This window comes from Ceratina calcarata, unplaced genomic scaffold (assembly GCF_001652005.2).
Source record: "Ceratina calcarata isolate Rehan_Ccalc_2016 unplaced genomic scaffold, ASM165200v1 scaffold297.2, whole genome shotgun sequence".
Lineage (NCBI taxonomy): Eukaryota > Metazoa > Arthropoda > Insecta > Hymenoptera > Apidae > Ceratina > Ceratina calcarata.
Genome location: NW_017152138.1, coordinates 1,680,234 through 1,695,118, shown reverse-complemented (window position 1 = coordinate 1,695,118; position 14,885 = coordinate 1,680,234). Strand labels below are relative to the sequence as shown.

The window sequence follows — 14,885 nt, the reverse complement described above, 5'->3', positions numbered from 1 at the left end:
AGCACACCTCATATCACTGCATTTTTGTTATCTAAATTGATTACTCCTCTTATTTATCATAGCAGAAACTGGGAAGTTTCCTGCAATTGAACGAACGTTAACTGTATTTCCTTGATTATTGATCGTCGATGTTGAATCATCGAACGATAAGCGATTTCTACTGTTTCGATGGAGGTAAAGCACAGTGTGTGTGTATATCCCACACTGATATTACAGGCACAGACACCTCGTTTTACATCTCTTGTAAACGAATCAGCCTGTTTTTCGAATAGAACGAAAATTACTTTAAACAATGGAATGAGAACGCTTGGATGTTTAAGAAAATTCATTTATTCATCACGCGTATACGACGTTATATTCGAACATCATCGTTTTCGTGAGTTCACACGCATTATAAAACGTTCGATTTATAATTTAAAAAATGGTAGGAACAAGCATTATGCTTAATCGTCGAGCTCTTAAAAAATTTATATCAAGGTACAGGACCGTTGAATAAAAATTATCTACCCTAAGTATGTGTCCAGCACGTTGAAAAACAAAGGCGCAACGTTCGAACGTGGCACTAATAACAAGTTGCCGAGAAGGCACGACACTAATTTAAAATACCTTCGTACCACCGTCAGATCTGCCGGGAGCAAAAAGTTTCAGTTCACTGCTCCCGGATAATACTAATTATTCGATGTACATAAATAGCTATCGAGTGAAAATGTTGTTTCTTTTTATTAAATAACGTTTCATCGCTTGCCTCTCAGACTTGTGCGCGAGCGTGATTGAACCGCTTGTTCATCAATGAATCATTTTTTGAGGCAGCGCAAAGTTGTGTCAGGTACTTGTAGAATATATTGGAAGGAGTTTTCTCTGAGATTGTTGCCAGCGTTATTCCCGGCCAAATTGTTCTCTTCATCCCTGACATCGATCCCCGTGTCCTCGAGATCGATGTGAAATTCCCGGTTACCCATTAACGTGTTCAGACACATGTTCTCTTCTTTTATCCTCGAGCGTACTAACAGTTCCAGAGTGAACAAATGTTCATCGTGAGCCTCCGGTAAATAACGATGCATAAACTCTGCTAAACTGCAAAATACACATACACGAAAGTTACATACACATACGTGTTAACGGGTACGAAAATAGCTCGACGATTTAATTCGAGTAAACGATCGTTTTTATTATCTGCCATGGTACGAACCGTAAAAGGTATTCGACGTTGTGTCCGCTCGGGCCCGAGGATTCGGCGATTTGCATCGCTATGCTGTGAAGCGGTGCATCCCCGAGCCAGTGCTCACTTTTATTGGTGGCGATGTAAATGATAACTGGGAAGTTTCTGACACCCTCACGGCTATAGAACGTGCTAATTGTCGTTGTATATCCTCCCAAAGTGCCCTCCCGTCTTTCCAAGTAAGGCAACGCTGTGCTGTCTTGGACTTGGAACGCACGCCCGTAAACAATGCTCTGTGAACAAAGAAAATACGTGCGAACACATTTCAATCGTGATAAGAAATCATTCGACGTATGTACAGCATGACAAGTAACGATGTAATTTAAATAGTTTTCCGATTATACGAGAATCGATAGAAATCCGTTCGAAATTGATAGATCGCGAAACGAAAGAAAAAAAATTATTAGTTACCTCTCTTTCCTCGACTAACGTTGCCACACGCCCCGGCTGAAACAAATACCAATAAGGAATTAATAAATAAATGCTCATGATTCATTGATAGAATAATGGAGGAAACAATACATAAAAGTCTCAACACGCGCGAGCGATGTAATGTAAATACGAGACGCGGACACAGAGAAGAAAATTATGTGTTGTAAGTTCCAAAGATATCAGTTTCGACGAGCTGTAACTGGTTTCACGTTAATCGACAAGTTGTAATACGAGACCAAGAGAAAATCTTGTTTGATGAAACTCGTCTAGGCAATGTTGTAAAAGTACGTACAACGCGACATAGTAATTACTTAGGTAAAGGTAGTCGAACGTGATGAATGTCATCGCAGAAACGTTCTATAGTATCAATTAGGGAAATCAGAACGGATCATCAGACGAAATTGTACCCAATTTTCATTGGTCTTAATAGAAGCATCCGTACTTTGAGCAAGCGCGACGCTCCCTTACCGATCACTTAAGAAATATGCGTGGTCGTTTACTCTAACAGTTATATCGTTTTTGTTCTTTAAACAGAACCCGTCAATGGACCTTTGTGTATTCAGGATGGAAAGATGCCAGAGCTTTGTGAAGGAATTCACGTGGCGAATTCGTGAACAAGAAAATTTCACGATTATAAATAAACTAGTCATCTGCGCATCTTGAGAAAAATCAACTTGATCTTGTGCACGTTTAATGGCAGCTGATTCACAAATACTGACAAAAATTTACCTATATCGTCTTCTGCTTATAGATTATCTTCTATTCTAGTACAAATAATAAAATGTTTCGAAACGTTGCAACGCTACTGCGCGTGTTGGCAACAATTACGAAATGTTCTCTTTTTTACGACTCTTCGAGATTCATAATGCTTTTTTAATACATTGAAAACAATGCTCGTATTGTGGCCTTCATATTTCCATGATATGTTTACCAGTTTCATAAGGCGAAACAAAGAATAATAATTAACAAACTGTTCGTAACACAGTGCCGGGTAATTCCGCCTACGTAATCATAATATTAAACCAAGTTTGTTAATATTTCACACTCGTTACTCTTTTCCAGTGTCTAGTCTGTCTAGTTTTACCAGCGTAGGAAGGATAAAACATTGTAACAAAATTAATCGTAGCCTGTAACAAACTTTTTGGTTCCATTCTGCTTTTGTCTGTAATTCTTTAATATTATATTTAACAATGTACCGAATTGAATTTTTTTATTATCAAAAATCAAACGTGAAAAGTTGAAACGTTTCTCTATTTAATGATATTAATATTTAATAGTATATCGCAAATATTGATTTATGCTTCTTAAAAATCGAACACTCTGATAAGCACCTGTTGCAGAATGAGCATTCATGGATATAGAATGAGAGAAATACTGAAGTTTTTAAAAAAACGATGAATTTTAAATAGTTACATTTTTGATAATACCAGATGCTGTCGAGTTATGAGTTTTTTTTAAACTTAAGAGATAAAAATAGCCAGAATTACTCCGCTCTCCCCTACTTCTTTGAATTTATGGTGAAAGAAGGACAGAGGTGTTCAGAATTAGCTGTTTACCTTTTCCGGTGTGCCCCGATGAGTCGTGTTCCCTTGCCAAAATTTTCTGCTAAAACCCTTGACGTATCCCAGGGCGCTTTTTCTGTATTCGAATCCTGGATGCCAGCACAAGGATCCGTACCCGAACACCCAGAGAGCATTGTCGTTGTCGTTATTGTTCCTAGCTTCCATTTTAGTCAGCCGTGAAAAGAAAAGCGGCCGTGTGGCTATCGCTCGTTCCTCGTGTCCGATGATTAACTACTCCTTGACACAGATTATACGTACATATCCGATCTAACTTTACTTATCTTTGGCAACTATTCCATTTTTATCCGGAGACGAATCATGTAAAAAAAACTGTATGCTCTTCCTGTGGTTTTTCACTTATTCTTCCATCGCCACTCGTGTTTTAAAATATTTAGCAGTCATTTAAACAGGTATTCTGTCAACTTGACGTATTGATTGACGTATTTAACTGGTATTTCCGCTGAAGTTGACCGATGCAAACAATTTCTGACGCTCATATGTAAGTGGCCTGTCTTTATCGCCGATGAGGAATGAACAGATAACGAGAAAAAATTAGCTTGTAGCCGATAGGACATGAAGTCTCTCTTTTTCTTTTATCTATTCAAACAGCCGTTGCTGAGCGTCAAATCGCACATGTAATATTATCAATTCGAGAAACGCGTGGCACGTGGCTCGATTATGGCCTTATCCCGAACGGAGCGCTGTATTTTAAAAGCTCGACTATCAAAAAGCTCCGACTCCCACTACTGACATTGCAAACCGTTTTCTCCCACTTTCACATCGGGGATTTTGCGAGCGAGATTATTATCCTATTCACTCCTCACACGAACAATTTGTTCGATCACGTGCCAAGTTCCCGTTTTGTACTCCAATTGGCGATTTGTCGATATTCCACGTGCCATTTTCCAATTGTACGCAGGTAAAATTTCATTTATACTGAGCAGAACGGTCGAACTTATAACATATGTTGATCTCTTTTCTTTGTTGCCTAATTACCTGCGTGATCAGTTCCGGATGTTCAGCGGGATCTTGGTCGATCGAAACTTTCTTCGTACAGCAAACGATGTGCGCGAAGTTCGACGGCTGTAGGGCGTGTCACGATTCTCTTCAATTCTACTGATGGATACGATTTTTCTGAACGTATCATGGGAATTATTGCGATTTGAATTGACGACAGACATTGACGAATTTGGAAAGATCGAATTGTATGTATCAGTATGCACTACACACAGACCGTGCGGGACCTTGTCCGGAACTGAACTGCCGGCTATCGACTTCGGTGTCGGTCGGGTGGTCGGACGTGTACCTCTGCTTTTAGAACGAGACGGGAGCAGCGCGTCGAAGAGGGAAGTTCCGTTGGTGGAAATAAGACAGACTATAGAACGAGGAGCGAGTGGGAGAAGAGATGAGACGAATGATGAAACACGAGGTGCGATTGACGCATGTGACCCGAACTGCATGTCCAAATTATATGACCGCGAACTAACGTATAGACATGGTCATTATCTATTATCTTACAAATTACGTATACATGATTAGCTTACTATTATGTAACCATACGCTTTAAGTCTTCGAACATGTGTCGATATTTAATTTGAATTACCGGTAATTAGTACTCTTGAAAAATGTTGTATCGTTTATCGCAGAACTAAGTATGTTAACATTATTATTATGTATTACTCCTGTCATTTTAATAAATTTTTCATCATTAAAAATGTTTTTCTTAGAATAAATTTATCTTCGTTAAGATTATTCTCAAATAACATATTCATGATATCGTTTTATTCTTGTTAACACATATAATGCGAAGTCATTAGAGCTGTAGGGATCAGTGGGAAAGATTTGTTTGCCATTGATGTGATCATCATTAAGAAAACAGCATTTTTTTATATCGCTTTGCCATTTAATGACGAAAGTTCATAGCTATCAACTGACTTACGGTCGGATTAAAATAATTGAGAACGTTATGGTTGATTGGACAATTAAAACATAAATCTTTTCATTCTCTGTATATATTATTAAATGTGAACAAACGTGAACAACATTTACAATGTATGTATAATCGGCCGAATAATAATAGGATCGGTTAGAGCTTAAGTACACGACACGTTCAACTTGATTTGATTATCATACCGTCACTCACTTCTTCTTCTCCCGAAATATTAAATGAGGTTCCTCCGTCTCAAGGATCGTTAATTACTTTTCAGGAATTGTTATTGCGCTAAATACATCTGCGATACAAATCACGTTAATGCTATTTGCTTTTGATTTTTTGTCCCTCACAGATACGATTCGACCATCGCGACCAAGTATTCTGTATATATAAATACGTATGTGCGTAACGTGTGTTACGCGTAACGAGATGTAAATATTTCGTTGTTTTCATTTATAGCGTAATTGTTCGTCGCAACGGTGGAGTCACATTACACGGTTCACGCTTACGAGCTGCGATCTCGTTAGAAAAAGAATTTCTCAAAACGGCGAGAAATTGCGGGGGAACGGTCCGGTCGCGAAGAAATGTTCGTCCAAATTGTCGAAGAAACGTGTATGGTCAATTAATAATAAGTGTATTCAATCACAATCGATCAACATATCAAATAAAATACTAACGCCTTACGAAATTATAATCAATGTACACGGGTCACTTAATTACATAATTACACAACGATAATTTACACTTAAAAAGTACTAAAGTCTGTCGAAAGGAAACAGCACGTTCGGGTCCCTTCACTTCAACTTTGCTTTGCGTATCGAGGAAAAGTTGCTTCAAAAAATCGGCGATTACCAAAGTAATCGAGGTTCTATCTAAAAATATAAAATATTCTCCTTTGGTCGCCGGTCGTCTTTAGGCCGTCACTTCGCTCGACGAACATTTGTCGAACATCGCGTCCAACACCTGCGTGAACTTTAGATGCCTCTCCTCCGGTGCAACCGTGGCACCGCGACTTCCCCAAAGGAATTTTATGTGAAACTCCGTTCGGAACGCGTCAGATAATAGCTCGTCGCTTCGCGAGCCCTCCAGTACGATTTCCGCGTTCCTACGGAACAGAGGAAGATTCTCTGACATTTTTCGAGCCGATTCCAAATGGGACCAAACGATCGTGAGGCCACAATCGGGCGCAGAATTCTCCCAGGGCGATAGAACTGCTGCCGTCAGCCCTGACGGTGCTGCCGTTCCTGTGAATCGAAAATTAAATTGCTCATCAGGATTCCACATACAGTTTCGAAAATTCTACATGCATCGTCATTCCAAGGCCGCCGAAGAATAAGCCTATTTTAATTAATCACTATTAGAAAATAACTTGTCAAAACATACCCAAAATATCTTCAGGCCCTCGTTCCCCGAGCAGAGCGATGGGTAATAGATGAGGAAGAGTAGTGTTCGGTGCCTGAGGGTTCGTGCACTCGTTCATAGCTCTGAGCGTCGGTCTGAGCTTCGCCTCGAAGCTGAACGCTTCATCGGTGTGTTTCTGCCTCAATAAATGCCAGGTGTTTGCCAACCTTTGTATCTGGGGTAAGCACAGTCCGAGCATGACGCCGCAGAAGCCGTATAAATTGCCCAGGGCAGTCTTGGTGTCGATGGCTACCTTGATCCACTTGCTGATCGTAGCTGCTCTTTCAATAGCAGTGGCTCCAGCCAGTACAGTCACCGCCACGAGAAGCTTCAAGCATTCCGATCTCTCGATCAAATCCATCCTGGCTTGCCTTCCGTGTGGTAGAGTAGCTAACTCTATACCACTGAGGCCGTTTCTATTTCCGATACCGGGCTGTAGAGCTAATTCCAAGTCGATTTTGGTCAGGTGCGAGGCCAACACTCTCGGAGCGGAGTCGTGTAACATTCCTGAGACTCCTCTTAAAGCGGTGGGATCCAGAGGCCTGTGTTCACCGGCTGGCAATAAAAGAGTAGTGAATCCTTCGATGTCCAAAGCCGTTGTGATCTCTAAAGACGGTGCGGCGACTACTAGCTGCTCCTCCGCGGATAGTTCGTACTCGTTGCCGTTATTTCCATTAGTGCCGTCGTTACTGATGTTATAGTAACTCCTGATCACGACTCCTTTTATGGGAACAGACGAGGAAGGGTTACTGGCACCCCCAGAGTTGTTCGTTTCGAACTCGCTGTCACCGGACCCGTTCCCGCTGTCACTCCCGCTGGCCTGGTAGCCTTGATGATGAGGATGGGGATGAGGATGATGATGGTGATGGTGATGATGATGATGATGATAATGAGCGTGCTGTTGGTAATTAGCCGCATACGGTACCCTCGGTGGTTTCGGTGGTGCCGTGGCATGAGAACTTTGATGATTCAAACTCGCTGGTAGAATCGACTGTTGCTGTTGTTGTAAAGCGGGGTCGGAGATCACCCTGGTGATCTTTTGACGTCCCAGGGACAAGGAACACGACGGTGGCTGATTCTGAATAGGCGGGACTCGTGGCAACGTGCTCGACTGAACCGGCACGTGCGTCGTTGTCTGTTGATTAGACGTTTGTCGAGCGTCGTGCTGATCTATGGGAGGATGCTGGGCAGTCAGCGAGTGGCTTCGTTGTTGTTTCCGAGGTAGACGAGGAGGAGAGCCGGTTGACAACGACGAGGACGAAGGACTGGAGCAGTGCTGGTTGCTCGCCGGCACGTGAGTCAAAGGAACGCAGCGTGGTTTCGGTGTGATTATACGCGCACCGCTCGCCTGGCTTATCGGTCGACCGCTGCCCACGTAGAACGTTATCAGATCTGCTACCGTGTCAAATGCCTCGTCTTCGAACTGGTATTGGGCTCTTTCGTATACTGTTTCTGGTTGTATTACTACCTGTAAATAAAAAGATTTTAAATATGATGCTTCTTGTATTCTGTAAAAGTTCGTACTATCTTTTTCACGAACTATTTCACTCTTGTCTTTCGTAATATAATTTTCTTGGTAAGTAAATCGAGAGGTTTAGCAAAATTTACCCTGTTGATAACGAAATGGAGAGGCTGTCCCTTCCATCGGACCGTGAGGACGTAGTTTCCGGGTTGGGAGGCACAGTCTCGCACCAGGAAATCGCCGTCGTTTGGTACTTCCGTCTCGGCACCCTTTCTGCCACCGCGGAGGGTGCTACCATGGTACCAAGCATGCGATCTTAAATCCCTGGGGTCCAGAAGTCGAAGTTCCCGCTCGAGAAGTTTGCGTGTTGACTCTTCTGGTGGCTCCTAGAGCAGACAGACGAGAATACGAATTTCAAATCAGTAATTCCAAATATTTTGGGTCGACTACGCGAGCTTGAAAGATTAAAATTTTAAAACCGCCCTGGGAATTAAATATTACAATATAAAAGTAAATAGTAACTAAGCGTTATTTTCCATTTTGTTTAAAAAATGTTTGCAAAAATCATTGGTATAAATTTTTTAAATCACAGTTATATCACTTTTTTAATTATAATTTTTGTAGGATATAATACAATGAGCATAAAAGAATTCTACCATCATTTTCAGCAAATTTTCGCCTAAGGCATTCGGATGAATCAATGAAGAAATGGCTCGACTGTGCAGCGACCGCAAGATTGGCTTAACAAGTACAGCCTTGAGTAAGTACTCGGTCTATAAAGGGATCAACGAAGTCGTCGTTCATGTGTACAAACTCATCAGCGGCTCGGCGTGTCACGTGTTAAAAGTTGGATCATCAAGACGATAATATAAACGAATCAATTATTAAATTCCTTTGATGAATCCATTAGCTATTATTACGCCGTACCGCACCGTCAAAATCAATTTTCATTACTTCGATGTCTCGCTATGAATCAAAGAAACTTTTCTGTAAAATTCGTTTCGAATAATATACATGTATCAATTACCGATATAATAAATTTGACATATTTACACATATACGTTAAATGATACATCGAAGGTGAACATTAAGCGATATGTCAAAATGAGACAAAGAATATTCCTCTCTATTGCAGTTAGAAAGATGTATGAATAATTTAAATTATATTTTGCGGCGGCGGTGCAATTCTTTGACCAATCAAAGGTCTTCGACACTACTTTCAACCACTATCATCAAATCACGTTCCTAGAATTCTAACAAAATTCTTGAAACAAACTGTCCACTTACCATTGGCAGATTCGAGTAGTCGTTGCTGTCAACCCTTTTGGCAGCGGATTCGCACGCGTCGCAGTCCACCCTCCTGTTCACTACGACCACCTCGTCCTCCTTCGCCTCCTCGTCCTTTACTTCCGACGACCTGCGTCGAAAAAACGGAGTTTACACTCGCGGATCGCTTACATCTCGCCCCGTTCGTTCTCTTCAACCCCTTTCTGACTCGATTCCCACCGCCCTTTCCCTCCGTAAACGTTGTCAAACGATACTGTTCGATGAACGCGATCGCGTAACGCGTTCGTTTCGAAACTCGGAAAGAAATCGGTGAGAACAGATAGGGTTTGGCCACACGGCTCTCGGGCCGAGCGCGCGCACCCCACTGAACTATGTGCGTGGAAAGTCAGGACGCGAACAGGGCCGTATATTTGGAGAACCGTAGAAGGGTCGATCCCTCTCGGCACATATTAATAGAACCCACGGTTATTGCTCTCTCTCGCCAAGGAAAATATTCCCCCTCTTCTCCCCATCTCGTAGACGTTGAAATCTCGTTTAGCCGGTAAATTGCTACAATTTCACTCGTTGCTCATTTTCCTTAGACTCCGTACAGCTTCTCGTACGATTCGGTAGACAGATCGCGTTATATTCTGATTGTGTCAATTTTATTATTTTTTAATGTTTCTAATCACATCCCTTTTCGAATTTGAATGAGTCTATATTCGGAATTTCACACGTACTAAATACGTCACTGCATGGCGGGCCCGTCGGTGTCTCGTCTCGTTCTCACCCACGCAAGCCGGCGTTTTCTTCATTTCTCGAGTGGGCTTTCAACGTCGGCGAGTTGACATCGGTTCGATTGACGGAGAGGCCGCTCGCCTCCCGAGAGATTTTCTCGATTTTTTTGGATAGATTTCGGCTTGGAAATTCGCCGCGTGGTCTAGTCTACTCGATACACGCGGAAGTTTATTGATCTGTTTGAGAGAAGAGGGTGTTGCATATAAGGGCTGCCGCGCCTGCGTCGAAAAGGGACGTTCGATAAAGTGTAATAAAACGCATCTGTGCATTTGTTTCGGTTCTTGTTCGACAAGGAAAATAATGCGCGTTGTTTAGAAAACTTGTGATAAATAACAGTCCGAATATAATCGACACAGTCTTTTAATTTTACGCACCATGTCTATACAACGAGTAGCAGTAATCATTTTTAAATAAAAATTAGTATTCTTTAGTAAATAACCATTTTCTGTAGTAATACATTAATCCCGCTTTTTTACAAAAAGACTTTATTATTACTCGAATGCTTTGCCCCAGAAGCGTCAGCGTCAAGCGTGACGTTTAATTATAGGCGATGTAACATGTGGGCACAGCCTTTCGAACGCAAATACTGCTCCCATATTTTCGCCTAATCGACTATAGTTGTTTCTTCAGCACTTCAATCCTGCAACCGACAGTAATTTTGTTTGGAATGCATTTCGTATCACACTATGCACATACATACGTATTAAATATTTGATAGTCTTCCGCGAACTCGGTGATAAGAATCGATGCATCAACGTTCCAGAATAAAATATCAATTCCAAAATGCAACTTTCGTATTAATTTTTTACATATTCTACGATGTAATTAATAATTCTCGTGGAACATCTGGCTTCAGCTTATCTCTTAATTTCTTGCACCGGTGTAAAATTTCATTTCACCGCTGGCTGCACCGCGACATTTACAAATAGAAGCTGTGAATGCAAATGCAAGAGGAGGCTCGGTTCGCAGAAGTTCTGCGTGACTCGCCGCTCTGAAACGTCGACGCGACAAAATTTCACGCTGTTATCTCGCGAATTCGCTCGCGTACGTGTCGCTCCGAGCCACTCTGCACCGGGTTTTATCGATAATCCTGCCCTCGTGCAACTCGCGGTAGGTCTGACAGCCGCTGATTGCTGAAATCATCAGCGATCCTTGTTACCGTGATGAAAAAGTAATTCTTGGTCGCTAATATTTCTAGCGTCATATCTTTTCTTCCGGACAGAATGTGATTAGAAAAGAGCAACTTTCCCAGAATTAAAGATGGTTAGAATCATTATGATAAGAGCAACTAATTTTAATATTTAAGTATAATTGATAGGAAAGTTGCTACTGTGTCATATAAATCAATTAAGATTATCATCGACATTATCCTAACGTATCAATTTCTCCTGTCGACACACCTGTGAAACGAATCGGTGCTTTACACTCGGTTAACCACGCTCGCGATTTACACGCTGCGTTTAGCTTCCTCGATTCGCGGAAACACGAACGAATTTACGGTTAGCGTTCTTGTCTTGGCGATCGATGTTCGGATAAATCTCGACACGGCGCGAGACAACGATCGGTCGACGAGTGGACACTCGAAAAGGGATTACGAAACCGATGAGTATCGGCTAAGGAATGTTTTATAGTTTCCCCTATTGTGCTATTCTCTTCCGTTACGGGACGGCCGCGCGTACGGCCAAGGGAGGACGTCACTTTGAAGGCAAAGATCGAAGAAACCGGTTCGGAGACCTACCGGCACCAGCTCCATTATACCTGCTACTCCTCGCACCGGTATATATGTACCTCGCCGAGTATCCTCAGCGAGGCTAATTCATAATTTACGGCGACAAGAATTTCGACCTGGATCGCGAAACTAGTTAACTATTCGTTCGAAAGTTTCTTGAACCTGAGATATTTCGGGCACGTATACGCGGATCGACTATGCGTGTATCGATAAGAACGACCAAGGTCTCAATATTAGATATAAAAAATGGGAGATAATACTTTGCGAATTGAAATTCATTTTTAATGAGTAAAAATCGATTGCATATATCGCAATGGTTATATGTATAGTGAAAGAAATTTCTATTTAACTCATGTTAATAAAGAATGTGAATAAAGAAATAATAATTTCTTATGTAGAGGGTTAGTGGTTAGGCCGCGGTTAGTATAATTTGTAAGCTCAACGATACCTTCTGTAGTGCTCGGTCGGATCATCCGGTGACGGCGGCGTCACGATGAAAGATGGCTCCTTCTGAATAATTACTTCCGGCTGTAGGTGGATCGTGTGTCGCTTCTGATGGAGGTCCTTACAAGAGGTTGAAGAGGGTATGCCGTTTCTTTTCCGACGACGGCCGCTGGCGCCTAGATTTTGCAGGGTACCCATCGATGGAAACCGGAAGCTCCATGCTATGCCTGGAAATGATTCACGAACTCTTTAAAATCCGGAACAATTATGCTTGTTTAGATAAATAAATTCATATCTTAAAACCTCCAGTGTTGAAACCTTATTTCTTCGAACAATAATATGACGTTTTGAATAAATTGCTGAACCATTAACAGAGAACCAAATAGTGAATAAATGAAGGATATTCTTAAATAAAATTATAACCTACACTTAATCAAAATGAAACGAACCACGTTTTAATCTACATAGATAATTTCCAGTCTGATACTAAAAGACGTCATTATAAATCCACGCATGAAAAATAATGCCAATCTTGATGGAAGACTCGTAAAAATAATCGTCACCAAGTTCGAACAAAATTCATCTCATTGACTATAAAGAATGTCTGATTCTCAGTGAAAGATTTTCACCTCCATCGTTCAAGGATACTCACGCATGCCTGTATTTTTCTGCCCGCGATCCTTGTCACTCACGATCATCGCAATTCACGGCGATTGCTTGAGAATGCTTCGCGTTAATTCTATTCGCCAACTGATAAATGTTTAAACGTACGAAGCGCGTGTAGATCGAGAACGAATCGTTCGGCCCCGGTCGCGAGAAACGTTTTGTGTAAAACAACTCGCGAACCGATCCGCTATCGCGAGCTGGAATACCAACGCCCCTCCATCGCTGCCGTGCTGAACGGTTTTATCAGTCCTCGAACGTCGTACGCAAACGATCGGTGCAATTTAATGCCTTTTACCCGCGTGTCCCTCTCTCTCACCTGCGCCTGTCACCGATAACGATGTCCCGATCAGAATCAGATCTTTTATTAAATGCTTTTTTACTTCATTATTGATCTTTCGTATTAGATACTTGATTTTATTTTATAAAAGAAATGTCTTTCGGACTCGTTTTTATATTTGCATTAATCACATATATTTGATAAAACGCCTATCTCAATATAGACTTCGCGCCACGATTTCTGTTCCTCGTGCATGCATTTTCTGCAACCTTTTATTTCACAGCCGATGCACCTGTCGCGTTCTTAACTCCGGGAAGCTTCACAGGGCACCCACTCGATTCGATTCCAATCACCGGTTTCGCTTTCAAAGAACGTCCAACAGAACCGCGACTCGACCCTCTACTCGAATTCCTGTTCGTATCGCAGTGCCATTCAAGATCGCAGGTGCAAGCCACGAAACGACCACGCTCTCACCGCCAACGCTTCCCGATCGTGTATCACCGATTATCCTCTCCACTCGCGATGCTCAAAAATCTTTTTATACGCCATCGAACGGCAGAAAATGTTCTCTTCATGGAATTTAAGTACCGCGCGCGGTTCCATCGAACAGTTCGCTGGAAACTGAGGCGTTCGGCTCACTTTCGCTTCGATTCGTTTATCTTCGCTCCGCGCCTTCACACGCTGCGGATATAAACCTGTTTCTCTTGTCTCGTGCCTTTCCAATCACGGATACGAGCCTCCGCGTTCGTTCTTCCCCGCGAAATCAGCTTGGCGACTTCTCGCCCGGGTATATTTCTAGTCGAGCCAACTTCTCTTTTCGACTCCGCGTTTTTCAAATTCGTCGACAGTTCCGTGGAGGAACGATCTTCGACTGCGGATTGTTCACGAGTCCCGTGACCTCGCGTGCATTCTCCGCCAAGAAAACGTGCGGATGTGTATATATACTGTTCCAGAGGGTTTCCGAACCGTTTCCGTTCCGCTCTATTTTCAGAAACATGGTTCAAGTACCATCGGCGTGGTTTAATTTGTTCCATGGAAATAAACATTTACTAAATGAATGTTTGAAGAATTTCAAGTGTTTAATTTTTGTTGAATGTATTTACTTGTAATTCTTTATATAAAAAGATGAGAAAATTTTGAGATGTATACATATAAGCGTTCATATTCGTTTCATTAGGAAGTAGCTCGAATCAACAGCTGTTCGTTGTTATGTAAAAATGCATTTACTCGTATATGAAAGATCTGCGTTCGAGATTGAATTTGTCGAGTTTTGTCGAACGGCGCATTGCTCGTTTGTGATAACAGAGATAAACATAAAGCGACTGACAACGTTCTCCGAACTCGAAATGTCAACGATAGATCAGTCGGCGCGGTGCAGCGACCAGAACAATGGATCATTCATTCCAACGTTTATCGTTTCCTTTCAATCGATAAATCTGCATAATCGAACTCAATGTATGTACATATGTACCTCGTTCAAGAAACATACTGAAAAAAGAATTTACTTACAGCTTCTGGAGAAATTCTCAAAAAGTCTTGAAATTGGTTTTTGCAAACAGTTTTTGTAAAAATAATATTTATTTCGAGATTACACTCAGCGAAAAATATTTAATTATACATGTTTCTGAAAATATAGCCAACCTTTCTTAATATAAACTTAAGTGCGTGTGTTAACCATTTAAGGATGTATAGGCTA

The 14,885-nt window shown here is 41.7% G+C and overlaps 2 protein-coding genes across 4 annotated transcripts in view; both read right to left on the bottom strand.

The window, feature by feature from the left end:
• Window positions 1-312: 312 nt before the first annotated feature.
• LOC108623991 (putative glutathione-specific gamma-glutamylcyclotransferase 2) lies at window positions 313-4,845 on the bottom strand. The gene is made up of 5 exons (XM_026812728.1): window positions 4,210-4,845; window positions 3,208-3,450; window positions 1,631-1,666; window positions 1,190-1,452; window positions 313-1,074 (listed from the first exon to the last, which is right to left on the bottom strand). The coding sequence occupies exons 2-5, from the start codon at window positions 3,376-3,378 to the stop codon at window positions 795-797; spliced, it is 750 nt and encodes a 249-aa protein (XP_026668529.1). The 5' UTR covers window positions 3,379-3,450; window positions 4,210-4,845; the 3' UTR covers window positions 313-794.
• A 338-nt stretch (window positions 4,846-5,183) lies between these two features.
• LOC108624109 (SH2 domain-containing protein 3C) overlaps window positions 5,184-14,885 on the bottom strand; it is a 13,056-nt gene continuing 3,354 nt past the window's right edge. The window contains exons 1-6 of one of the 3 annotated variants that reach the window (XM_026812726.1): window positions 12,899-14,849; window positions 12,251-12,473; window positions 9,297-9,426; window positions 8,156-8,395; window positions 6,530-8,015; window positions 5,184-6,390 (exon numbers count right to left, since the gene is read on the bottom strand). In XM_026812726.1, the coding sequence (XP_026668527.1) occupies window positions 6,059-6,390; window positions 6,530-8,015; window positions 8,156-8,395; window positions 9,297-9,426; window positions 12,251-12,473; window positions 12,899-12,944 (2,457 nt within the window). In that variant the 5' untranslated portion in view covers window positions 12,945-14,849 and the 3' untranslated portion in view covers window positions 5,184-6,058. Of the gene's footprint in view, window positions 6,391-6,529; window positions 8,016-8,155; window positions 8,396-9,296; window positions 9,427-10,015; window positions 12,149-12,250; window positions 12,474-12,898; window positions 14,850-14,885 lie in introns of those variants that run through there. The other 2 variants (XM_018023181.2, XM_026812727.1) reach the window with 2 other exon arrangements.

Bases quoted from the DNA above. Each gene is read 5' to 3' on its own strand.
- LOC108623991 (XM_026812728.1), bottom strand. From the start codon at position 3,378: ATGGAAGCTAGGAACAATAACGACAACGACAATGCTCTCTGGGTGTTC. The intron at 1,667-3,207 runs GTAAACAGCTAA...TATTTGTTTCAG, and splicing joins ATCGGGGCACACCGGAAAAG to CCGGGGCGTGTGGCAACGTT. The intron at 1,453-1,630 runs GTAACTAATAAT...CTTTGTTCACAG, and splicing joins CGTTAGTCGAGGAAAGAGAG to AGCATTGTTTACGGGCGTGC.